General features: G+C 34.5%; 1 protein-coding gene across 2 annotated transcripts; it reads right to left on the bottom strand.

Annotated features, from left to right (window-relative positions):
* Positions 1-3,133: 3,133 nt before the first annotated feature.
* LOC145594635 (uncharacterized) lies at positions 3,134-12,369 on the bottom strand. Of its 2 annotated transcripts, none has more exons than XM_081650963.1 (17): positions 12,236-12,369; positions 11,530-11,616; positions 10,806-10,895; positions 10,552-10,678; positions 10,240-10,340; positions 9,721-9,889; positions 9,451-9,572; positions 8,454-8,582; positions 8,278-8,376; positions 8,127-8,184; positions 7,924-7,999; positions 7,722-7,851; positions 5,862-6,019; positions 5,398-5,470; positions 5,105-5,299; positions 4,421-4,514; positions 3,134-4,224 (listed from the first exon to the last, which is right to left on the bottom strand). In XM_081650963.1, exons 2-17 carry the CDS (start codon positions 11,590-11,592, stop codon positions 3,317-3,319), a joined length of 2,592 nt encoding a protein of 863 aa, XP_081507089.1. In that variant the 5' UTR covers positions 11,593-11,616; positions 12,236-12,369; the 3' UTR covers positions 3,134-3,316. The 2 variants fall into 2 exon arrangements, with proteins under 2 accessions (XP_081507089.1, XP_081507088.1); XM_081650962.1 differs by having other exon boundaries at positions 11,995-12,348.
* Between the last annotated feature and the right edge of the window lie 367 nt (positions 12,370-12,736).

Raw genomic sequence — 12,736 nt, 5'->3', positions numbered from 1 at the left:
TAGCTTTTGGGGTGGCTCTCCTATTGTCCTATGTCAATCACATAAATAAAATGTACTTTTATCAAGGATTGAACAAAAATATTGCAAATGAATGAGGATATATTTATCCTTTTTACTTTTATGAGTGTATGCGGGTAGGGTTAATAGTGGGGACATGTTACACTATATTAAGAAATGAGACAATCTTTATATTATGAAACATCTCTAAAATGGAATATGGACCTGAACAAACAAATAGGGACATATGAAATATAAGTATGTAGCACAAAATCTTTAATTTTGCATATAAACATCTATGTTTTTTAATTGATACTCCTTATAAGTTTGAAAATTTATATAAAACACGATATTGTGCTTTGTTAAATGTTTAAATTCTTATATATAGCCGGACCATATAGTTGATCAGGTTTTCTAAAATACTTTCAGAAATGTTTTATAATAGTCCTTAGGGATATATATCCATAGAAAGCTTAATTTTTCATAAATTTAAAACCTATTTTAAAATGTATTTAATGCTTATACACAACGTTTAGACTACCTATAATAAATCCGTATCTATTAGTATATAAAGATCCATGGGTAGTGGTTTGGTTTAATGTATTAGAATATGATATAATATTAAAGATCTAACCAACCATAGCACCATCTCTTGGCATGTACTAATAAAAGGCCACCATACCAAATGCGCAAGATACAAGCTAGCTGCCAAGACGCGTTTTCTAGCTAAACTTGCTTCCTCTACCCTTTTTCCTTTGTATACGTTACATCTTATATACTAATCATTGATTCATTATAATTAATATTGTACTATTATTTATTGTCGGATTAATCAAATAATGAGATGCCTAATGTAATGTTCATAGTGTCCTTTGGAGATGGATGTACAAAATTAAAACTTAATAAAAAGTGGACTTGGAACTTGTGACTTGTGACTTGTCATTCCTAAAACAATATTTGGTAAATAAGTAGAGGTGCTGAGGTGGTCTTCTTATTTATATAAATTTCGAAAAAATTATATTGACGATGATTTTCATTTCATTTTACCCTTTCACTAAATATGACTTTAGAAATAGTTCCCCATCCTCATGTATTTAACAGAGTTTTCTTTTTTTTTTTTAAAAAAAAAAAAAAAAAAAAAAGGTTGTAGGAAGTTTTGATGTAAAATAGTTTAAATTTAAAGTTGGAATAATCCAAAAAATAAAATCAAATATCACCTATATTATTAGGCTTAATGGCTCTCTCTAAACTCAATAAAATATGAAATGGTCTCTATTTAATAAGTTGAGTCCAAATTAGGGTTAGTTTATTTCAGTCTTGTCAAAGTAAAGACTCAATGAGCAAAATTGAAAAGTCTTTGAATATGAACTTACTAATGCCTACACGAAACAATAGAATAATTAATTACAAAGTATGAGGTAAACTTTATACCAAGTAGATCAAATTTTTAATCATCAAGTAGTCTAATTAATTAGATGTTGATTGAATCAACATTTGCAAACAATGTTAATTAAAAATAAAAAAAAAAATTAAAAATAAAAATAAAATTTACTCTCGAAACCCTTGAGGGTCAACCCGATCAAAGTTAACATGCAAAGGATCAACTTGATCAAAGTTACAAACTAGGCTCGCTCTTTAAAAGTAGACAGGAAAGGAAAGGTAAGCAATCTCCACCTCCGAAGCGTTTCTAGTGGGAGATAGGTTTAATTGTAAGAACTTGCTTGCAATATAAATAAAATTTCTAGCTACATGCTTACCATTGGAGAACAAAAAATTAAGCAACATGCTAGCAATTGTAGCCCAAACAAGCTACATGCTTGATTGAAAAAGAGACAAATAAACTCCACTTATATTGTAACATGTGTATAATTATTTATTTATTTTGTAAGATTTATTTTTTTACAAACTAAAAAATATTGTAGCTTACTATTGAAACACTTTGTTGCTAAAAAGTTTTGTAGCTTATAAATTAATGTGGAAAAGCAAGCTACAAAGTATTGTAGCTTGCCATTGGAGATGCTATTAAACCTAAAAAATCAAAGTTAGGAACTGTAATCTTTGTGTTCTATATTTAAAGGAAAATTACACAAAAGCAAGGAAAATCTTCTCTCAAAACTATTTCTGTATTTTATATGGTAAAGAGTCTAACGACTAAAGATATCTTGCAAATCTTAATATAGTGTTTGTATATGCTAATGGTTTTTGTGGGTATATAGTTGGTATGGTGGGAGTTGATGTGGGTGCTGAAGTAGGTGTTTGCGGAGGGTAGACAGCCTAAAATTATACAGTTAAATATTTTCAGCTTGACTCATTTCCAAAGTTGACTGGAATTACTTCACTTTTTTTTTTTTTTTAAGTATCAATTTGAAAAGGATTTGTGTATATGATGAATTTACTTAATCACTTTGTAGGTGGAACTAGAAAATTGTGAACTCACTTAATAAACGATTAAGACCAAAGAACTAGATTACACAAAACTGACTCAACTGAGTACTTGAAGTTTTATTTCCCCGGAATTTCAAACTCCTGCTAATTGCTCACAACTAAATTTTTTTCCATAAACTTTTGCCTAGGAGACCCATTAACACAGGCAAATTAGTACGATCTCTCGGCTCTGGACCTGAATACCTGATAGCATGTCGTCGTACCATACTCCAGGAAACATTCACCCTGGTGGCTTGTTTACTACACCCTTGTGCAACTATACATTCGAGTAATAGATGTGCAATTCATGACCCAACGGTCCTATAATTTACGTGGTTCACTGAATCACTGGCACACAAACACAACTAATTCACACATTTCATACTCTGTATACAAATCCACGTCTGGGAATTTTATTTCTGCTTTACCTGTAAGCAGAATCTATCATACGCCAAAAGAGCACACATCTCATGCACTGGAAACGCTCGTGAGCCTTGCGGCAAGCAAGGCATAGGCTCTCATGCACAAGTACACACCTCAACCTGCAGATAATTTCTTTCATGCACACCACTATACTCATTCTTGTGACAATCCCATTGAACACCACTGACAAACCTAGATAAAATTAGAACTCAACGAGCTACGCTAGCTCAATTTCTTTAGCTGACCATTTACAGTTTTTAAATCTATGTATTGAATTAATACAGGTAGTTATCGAGAATTCATACAATATGCTTTCAGCATGTATTTGTATACAATTGCTACAGGTATAGACTTCAGTTTCTGATACTTTCGTATCTTATAAATATACATCAATACAGAGATATCATTACAGAAGACCATACAAAATTTTAATAATGAATACAAAGGATGATAATTGAAGAGAAAATAATTATCAATTAATTAAGGGCCTTCCAACATCTGAATTACTTTTACTATCGCCAAGAACTTTCAATTCCTTGGGTAAAGGGAGGTTCAACTCTGAACAAACCAGCTGAATAATCTCTCCGGTGACACCACCAAATGACATTTTATTTAGGGTAATGGCTATTGAGAATCGGTTTTTTATGTCACAGAAACCAGTTGACCCACCCATTCCTGAGTGACCAAAACCAATCATGGATCCATCAGCGGAGTTTATCCGCTTAAATCCTAACCCAAAATCTCCATTAGGCAAAGCAAAATTCTCATAATCTCCTATACCCATGAAGGCATCATGAATGCTGGGGTTACTGAAAAGTTTCACAGTTCTCATATCATGATCATAGCCATTCACATCACTATCCAGTACGTTTTGATCAACATGACCGCCATTGCCATTGCTATTGCTACTGCTGCTAGCCTCATCACTTGGAACCCTATCATAACTAGGATCTTTGACAGCCTTTGCAACTTTTTCATAATTAAATTTTTCGGACATCATGGTTCTGCATAGAGAAACCAGATTTAGGCGCTTCTTACTAGTGTTGTTTTCTTTCTTTCGAAGTTTTGCAGATGAAAACTTTGGAATATGGACGTGGCTGCCAAGGGGTGGTGAGGAGGAGGGAAGCTTAGGAACCGTTCCACAATCGGCCAATGAGGCATAATAACGCGCAAGAGCACGAGCAGAGCAGTGCCCGTTAGCAGCAGGTATGATAGCACGGCGGACAAAAAGAGAATTGAAGAGGGGTGGGAGTGCAGTGGCAACCTGAGCAATCTGACTTGGTTGGAAAGAGGAGGGCAGGTCAGAACGAGCTTCCACGGCAGAGAGTTTCTTGAGATCATCAGTGTCCAACGTAAGTGCTGCTAGTCGATCTTCGACTCCTGAATTCAAAAATATGTGAAACTGAAGAAATGAGAATACTAAGAATCAAAAGAAAGGAGGGAAACAAAATAGCATCAATGGATTGTTTATCTTTTTTCTCATTCATAAATCGAATACATTCAATCTAATTTCAGTTTTAATTAGAAACTATGCCCTGGCAAAAGCTTTAAAAGAAGCACAAGAATGCTAAATCACCTGGGGGAATCCCAATATACAGCTCGCCCTCAATACTTAGTGGACGAATGAATGCTTCTTCAAGAATCTCTTGGAATTTCTTCCCTGATGCACGCTGTAAAATGCAAAAACACAATGTAAAAAAATAGCAGGTATACAGGTTTAACCGTTTAAGTGTATATCAAAATGATTAATTCTGAATGTAGAGTCCAAAATGGAGTCACCAGTCAGGCAGAGAGAATAGCAAACTTGGGAGTCAGGATCACTGAAACCCCATTAAAATAAAAATAAAAACTTGATCCAATATAAACAGAACCAATGCAATACCGGCAGTAAATACTCACTAGATCACAAGTTAGAACAAGAATATGGATTATTTAGATCAGGCCAATTTGATCTGGCTCATATTAAGTTCGGGTGATGAGTCACATTACATTAAATTAGGTTTAGTTCAGTTTAATTTGGATGGAAATCTATCCGGCCCCATAGATAAATTACTTGTATTTACAAACTCCATCAAAGATAATCGTATCAACTTTCAGATTCAACGTGTAGAAAACTGTACAGATAGCCAATTGTTTATATCTACTGCCAGCATGCCAAAAAAAAAAAAAAAAAACAAGAAAACCAAATAAAAAGAAAAATAGAAAAAAAAAACGCATAATAGCATATGATAAGTATTGTAGTAAAAGACAAGATTAAAACCTCAGCAATTCCACCACAGAGCCAACCAAATGAGAGATAATGGTACAGCTGTAGTTGACCAGGTTCACTCTCAGGAGTAGACTGAGAAATTTGTTGCAAGCAATCATTCCAATCAGATACTGATAAAGGATTATCTTTCATGATGTTGGCCAATGCATTGTGAAGACCAGATGTATGATTAAGAACGTGATGAACCTGCAGAGGAAAGGCATGTAATGTAACACAATAGAAGGCAGCAGAAAGGAAACAAACTAAAGCAAATATCGACGTCTATGTGCATGTAAGAATAATACCTTTATCATATCCTTATTATTTGATGCAAATTCAGGCCATATAGAGGCAATGTTTTCATCATATCTTAGTTTTCTGCAGGATAAGAAGCAAAAAGAATTATCCAACAAAAAATTTACAGACTTGTATATCCTCCCCACTGCAAACCAACATAATCATATTCCTAGATTTTCAAAGGTGTAGATTCTGCTTTGTACTTGAAGACCCTCTTTATGAAGTACATCTTTATTACACTTAGTAGCTTCACAGTCTATGCAAAAAACAAAGCTTAGTTGCTTCCAGGGATCTGATACAAATGTCTAGCTGCAGGAATGCAGGATAGCTATTTTTTTATTTTAGAAAAAGGAAGACAGACAGATATTAAAATTTACACACAATAGCATCACTTGCCAACAGGTTATAGCTTCAGAAGCTCAAAGCCAGAGAAGCAAAATAAGCACAAATGCATGACATTACTAAGTCATACCCGTTATCGACTAACCAATGTAGCAGTCCTGCAGTGATACCCTTTGTCACTGAAAAGACAGGAAACAATGAATCAAGCTGAACTGGACGGGGATCATACTTTCCAAGTGCTCCAGCAGCAGTGTCAATGATGACTTCCCCATCTTTGTAGGCACAGACCTAATTGACATTGCAGAAAACTGATCATGATAAGTACATGCTGTCATAGGAACCCTTCAAATGCCTTAATTTGTTGTGACCAGTCTGCTGTAATAGGCAGTGGTTGGAAACAAAGAATTCTCATTTCAACATCAGCAACATATATTTTTTAAAGCAGAATTATACTCCCTCCATCCCCATTTAGTTGTCATATTTAGGGAATGAGAAAATAATAAGGGAACATTATATATTGTGATGCTTCCCACCTTCTAGATTATTTTTTACCAATAAAAATTGAGTTTAGTGGCACATCAAATGCTTTTGTGATTTATTATAGGAAACTTGACAGCTATTTTATAAATCCCCATACTGTAAATGTTGACTACTTAATGAGAGGGAAAACTGTTCATCTGCAATTCTGCATAGGCTAAATCCCATTTTAAAATCTCTGTGGATAATTCTATGTTTCAAGTCCTAGGTAATGAGTCTTCTTTAAAAAGCTTCTGCTTTTTCTCATGCAATTTTATATACACTCACACCCACATCTTTGGATGACAATGAGTAATAATTAAAATAAAGAAGAATAAGTGTTTTCTAAAGAAGATCCATTACCTGGACATTCACAAGGGACATTCCGTGTAAAACTATAAATGTACTTTGCCATTCCCTAATTCATTACTTTAAAGAGTTAAAACAGTTGAGCCATATAACAATATAGCAAGATTAAACTAAGAAACTTATATCAAAACAAAAGGGATGCTTCAACTATGATAATTTTGTATCCAAGACTCAAAATAACACACAAACATAAAAGCATCCTCAAAGATTCAAGGAAAAAACTTCACAAATAATTATAGAAAGGGAGCAAGAAGCACCTAAATTTGACACAACTGATAACTAATGTGCTATAAATTGATATTAGGGAGAGTCATATTTTAGTGAGTAGCATTACGAGTTAGTGGCTTGAATAATAAGCTAGCTAGTTAGAAGAAGAGCTCAATAAATAGCTACAATTAGAAAGAGGGGGAGTCATGTTATATTTTTGTGGAAAGTAATTAGTATTATGCACCCTAGGAGAGGGTCATTCCTCTCGAAAGATTGGCTATGCTGTACTTGGTGATTCACCTTGATTAGCATTGATACAATCATATCTTGCATGTTCTTTCCTAGTCCTCCTTCCTCTCTTAATCACTCTTTTCTGTCCTAACCTCTCTGTTTTGGTCACTAATCTGTGCTAGTCCATAGCATAATGCTATTTTCCTATGTTACTCGGACTCTTCATTTCACCTCACGTACCGGTGTCGGACCCTGGACACTCGGACATGGGTATGACACCCGGACACTTCACTTTAGAGAAAAACTAGAGATACTCCAACATTCAAACTTCTAAATCCTCAAAGACGCCCTTCCAAACCCATTAGGATGAAATGAGAAAAGATGAAAGACAAGAAGACAAACAAAATACAGATGAAAGATGTGAGAAAGCAGAATAAAACAACTAATAATTTACTAAGTAAAGATACATATATCTTATTTACTTGTGAGCATGCTTCATCTGGTAAGCAAAGGGGAAAATACAGTAAAAAAAAAAACAGAACAAAACAAATAAACAAACAAAAAACTTAGACAAGTCACAACTTAGATTCAATACTAAAAGGAACATGAAAAGAGTCATGACTCAAAAAAAAAACCTGTACACGTATAATATACATATATGACATACCTGAATACCAAGTATCTTTCCAGCATTTCCCAGATCAATCAAGAGCTTCCGCAGCTTGCCTTCCACATCTGAATGCACAGGAGTATCACAGAGCCATTGCGTATTTGTAGCAGGCCCCATATTAATGATTCTGACAGGTAATCAATCTACGTCAGACAAGGCATAATTAAAAACATCCACATTTGGTAGAAAATTAACACACCCGCCCAAAACAGACTCAGCAAATGGTCTCATGATATCAAAGTAGACTATGCGGACTTCCATTGTAGCAGAAAGACCTGATTCAAAGTCAGATGTTTAATTAATATCAAGCCATGTAAAATGATCTCAAAAGTTAAGACATTGTCAAAGGAAGGTGAATTTTAAAAAAAAAAAAATTATCTCAAAAAGCATTAACGCCCTAACCTCTCAAAAGATTTAGCACCCGTGCAAAAATCACTATATCCCCAGGAAAGGCATCAACCTAAAAACAACCATTACAATGTTTACAAACATACATTACAGGAGAAATAGAGTAGCACTCGTAGCATCATTCATTGAAACCAAGTGTACTTACAGGACTAAATCGTTTAGCTTCTTTGTCATCAAGCTTCATTTTTTCTTGTAAGGCTTTCATTTTTTTTGCTCTTTCTTCTGAGAAGTTCTTTAATGTTTCCTGGACAGAGAACAATGATATTAGTATATATTAGTTTAAAAATCAACGGTGACCGTGAAACCAAACTGGGCACTCACAGCAGCTTCACTTGCGGGAGTTGAGTTACGAAAGAATATTGTTGTCACTTCCATTGCCTGCTCAGGTAAGTCCATGCGCAACTTAAGTCCCATTTCTGAAAATGCAGACAAAAGGGCCACATGATCCCCCTGCCGTTGAAACAAATATTTCATAAGTCAATCTATATGGTCAAATAGATGTTCTAATATGTATATTATCTTTGAGAACTCAGTAAAGCGCATGAGGAAAAGAAAAGAAAAGAATTTTAAAATAATCAAAAAAGTAACTATGAAATCAGATTAAATGAAACAGCAGCTACACTAGAAACAAAAAGTAACATAGATATTAAGGATATAGGCAATCAGGAAGAGCAGACTGATTGCAGGAATCTGTTGAACTGCAAATCATTTCTACGGAGTATAGGGCTTTCAGGCAGTCCTAAAATTTTGTTGATACCTGATACTACATTACATATCTTCAAATAACATTACATTCTGGTCTGCTGAAATACTGGAAAGATACCTGATACTACATTACATATCTTCAAATAACATTACATTCTGGTCTGCTGAAATACTGGAAAAGTTTTTTCCAGTATTGATGTCACAGGGTTCACCCAGAGAAAAAAGTTCTCCGTCATACGTTAAGGCACAGTTGAACATGTCATTCATTCATTTCCTCCCTTTTGACCGCAAAATTGTTTTGTCAGGCTTACCAAAGAAGCATATCATATGTCAATCCCACGTACACAGACCAAGGTCCAGACTTAAAATACAAACAATTAGGATCTATAATCTTTGTATAATATACGGAAGAAAGCATTCTTCAAGAAGCACCAATCTTTAGTCAACATGATACTCATTTAATTCAAATGACCTCTGGATTGCAAACAGATTTGGCCTCCTATTGAAGCCTGACGCTTAGAACCCCAAAAAAAATATTGCTAAAAACACACTTTACCATCATTCAAATTACAAAAGGAAAATCCCCTAAAAAACACAAAGAGCTCCAACTAACCTCCGCAGCTGCTAGGAGCATTTTTGCGAGAGCTTGTTTTGTGGTTTCTGGAAGTGACTTAGTGAGGCCAAAGTCGAGCAAAATTGGACGATGTGGATACTCTTTACTCACAAGAAAGTTTCCTGGTTTAACATAACAACAAAACATTTAATTAGATAGATGTAAATGGATTCTACTAGTATACAAGCTGTGAGCATATATAATGGCAAAGAACATTACAGGGCAATGACAAGCAGAAAGGATGGACAGTAACAGAGATATCTCACATACCAGGATGAGGATCGCCATTGAAAAATCCATCAACATAGATTTGGTGAGCATATGCACGCGTTATTTCTTCCACAAGTTTTTTTCTATCAACACCCAATGCTTGCAGAGCTTCCACATCACTTAAACGAACCCCGTCCATATACTCCAAAATTATCACTTTCTCAGTTGACTGTCAGTGGTAAAAAAGCATAAATCAAACAGGGAAAGAGTCATTGTTTTAGCGAACTCTTTAAGGAGAAAAAACAAGGCAAGGCCTGAATATGATCGTAAATAAATTTCTCAGATAAGTCTTGGAGGTATCACACTTAAGATCCTATTGGATCTCAAGCTGAGTTGATGTGCTCATTCTTATATATTTGTAGTTCATTTTTGGAGACAAAAATATTTCAGGATGAATTCTCTTGTTTGTACCAAATTTGATGGAAACAAAACCTACACTCTGGCATATTATCTCTGTCACGGCTAAATATTTCAGCATCAAACATACCATTAAACTAAGATCTTTCAAGAGAGTAATACCTGTATAACTTCTGGAATCAAAACTTCAATGCTATTGGTGCCCCTAGAATCCTTGTTTATTTTGTCACAGCCAAGATTACTGGCCACCTTTCTAGTATTGTCTACAAAAACGAAGAAACTTAGTGAAAAACATGCCTAGAATTAAAACCAAACTAACTTGAGCAACAAAACTGATGATTGAAGAAAAGTTGTAGCACTAATTTAGTGAAAAACATGCCTAGAATCAAAACAACTTATTTATGAAATAAAACTGATGATTGAAGAAAAGTTGTAGCACTTTATAACAATTAATAGCTATAAGAAAATAAGTACCAGCCTCAATATTAAAATCAAGTTCTTTTGGTGCTTCTCTGCACCATTCATCTATCATGGGGTTGAAATTGTAAACAGGTTCAGCCCAAGCTATCCACTCAACAATTGCCTTTGCATTCTTCAAGTCCTATAAGAGAACAAATATCACATCAAAGTCAGTGATAGTTTACAGGTTGTGGCTCTTTTATTTTGATTATGTTTTAGTTTTGCTTTCTAATGCAAAAGTCAGAAAGGGAGGAAAAGGTAGTAAGAACCTCTAATATAACTTGCTTGATACCCTCATGCTGAACTTTGACTACCACTTCCTGTCCATTTTGCAGTGTAGCACGATGAACCTGTGCTATCTGCAAAAAAAAAAACATAAACTAAGTCACAAATAATTTTAACATGCTAAAAGCATTGAGCATGCTCCTTCATTTAAGCACAGAGACAAAACATATAAAGGATGTTTTCGTATATATATAATAAGCTAAAGTTAATTTTAAAAATTCCATAACTGTCACAGCTCACAGGACATCCTATTATAGATCAGGATACAACCTTGGCATAGTATAACGAGGTTTTCATAAAGAGCAAATAAACACAATACATGTCAAACACTGCTTGATGAAGTTCAAGATATGGTACCACAAGACATATATGAATGTCACCTGTATCTCTTCACATTTAAATAATTATACTAAACAGTGAAACCATTTCCCATCCTTGACAAGCCCTCCGCATAGGAAAAAAATAAATAAAGAAAAAACAAAGATAACAACTATCAATAATGAAGTATATTTGATTTGACAGGAAAACAAGTTAATTGTTTAGCCCGAGTTAATTTTTTTATCATTGGAAAAAAAAAGGGAAAAATAAAAAAAAAGAAACGATGGGTCCTGATGCAACAACACTCTGAGATATAACAACTTATTCTATCTTGCAGTGTTAGGCTGGCATACAAAAAAAGAATCAGGCCAGTAATAATTTAAATCTTACTGATGCTGTAGCCAGAGGTGCTTCTACGAACTTCAAAAACAACTCCTCCACAGGTTTTCCCATCTCCTTCTCAATGGTATGACAGACCTGTTTGGAAAAAAAATAATTAAAAGAAAAAAGAGAAGTCAATCCAATGGTACATGTATATCTGTGAAACATCTTGTACATGGTTAATTTACTATTTCATAGATGAAACCAACAACACTCATGCAATATATAGTTGATATTGCCCCCATGTCCAGAAATGTTTCATGTTTTGCAGCTATATGCTATAAAATTTAATATCAAGATTGACAAAGGTAAACAATATATATGTGATTCTTTGAAAGTGCTTGGCTCTAGTGTATCTGTTTGTTCAAATTGGTAAGAATTTGAAAATGTACATATTGGACCTCTCAAAGATGAACTTTCAGATGTAGTCTTTGATACATATTACAAACTGGGCAATAATTGATGATTACTCACTCTCTTTCTATCTTTCTGCAGGTATCTGTCACTCAAGCTAGCCATGTCTACCCATAACTAAAACCCAACAGGAAATCCAATATACTTAAGCTAACAGCTACTCGTTGAATCTGGATATTAACATATGACATGCAAGAATTGCATGCAACAGCTACTCATACCTAAAGTACATCCAACAACCCAAAACCACTAATACTTTCACCTATTCAGGTTAATTTTGCAATAGCAGATGGAAAATAACCTCGTCTAAGGGTCGAGGAGGAAGGGAATCCTGCAGCTGTTGGAGATCAAATGAAAGGGTGAAAACTTACCTAGAAAAAAGGGTGAAAACTAAATGGAAACAGAGGAGAGAGAAAGAGAGGCGAGAAAATAGAGGATTAGTTCTTGGCTTGTATACTACTCGTATGTACTAGTGGTCCGATTTAGTATTTCTTTAGTGTACCTAGGGGTGCTTATCGAGCGAGTCGATCACGAGCTGAGGAGTGCTCGACTCAACTCGAAAACTTTTTACATGTGCTCAACTCGTGCTCGCTAAAGTTTCGAGCAAATAAAACATGCTCGACTCGTGCTCGTTAAAGTTTCGAGTCGAGTCGAGTAGCTCACAATCTGCTCGTTAAAATTTTGGTACTTCTATTATTATATGTCTTTATTTATTTTTTGTTCAATTTATATTGTAATCCTTATTATATATAGATATTAATAAAAATTTACTCTTTCTTTTTTTATGATATAAATTAAGGCT

This window comes from Chenopodium album, chromosome 19 (genome assembly GCF_948465745.1).
Source record: "Chenopodium album chromosome 19, dcCheAlbu1.1, whole genome shotgun sequence".
NCBI classification, from domain to species: domain Eukaryota; kingdom Viridiplantae; phylum Streptophyta; class Magnoliopsida; order Caryophyllales; family Amaranthaceae; genus Chenopodium; species Chenopodium album.
This window is presented reverse-complemented; position numbering and strand designations above follow the sequence as displayed.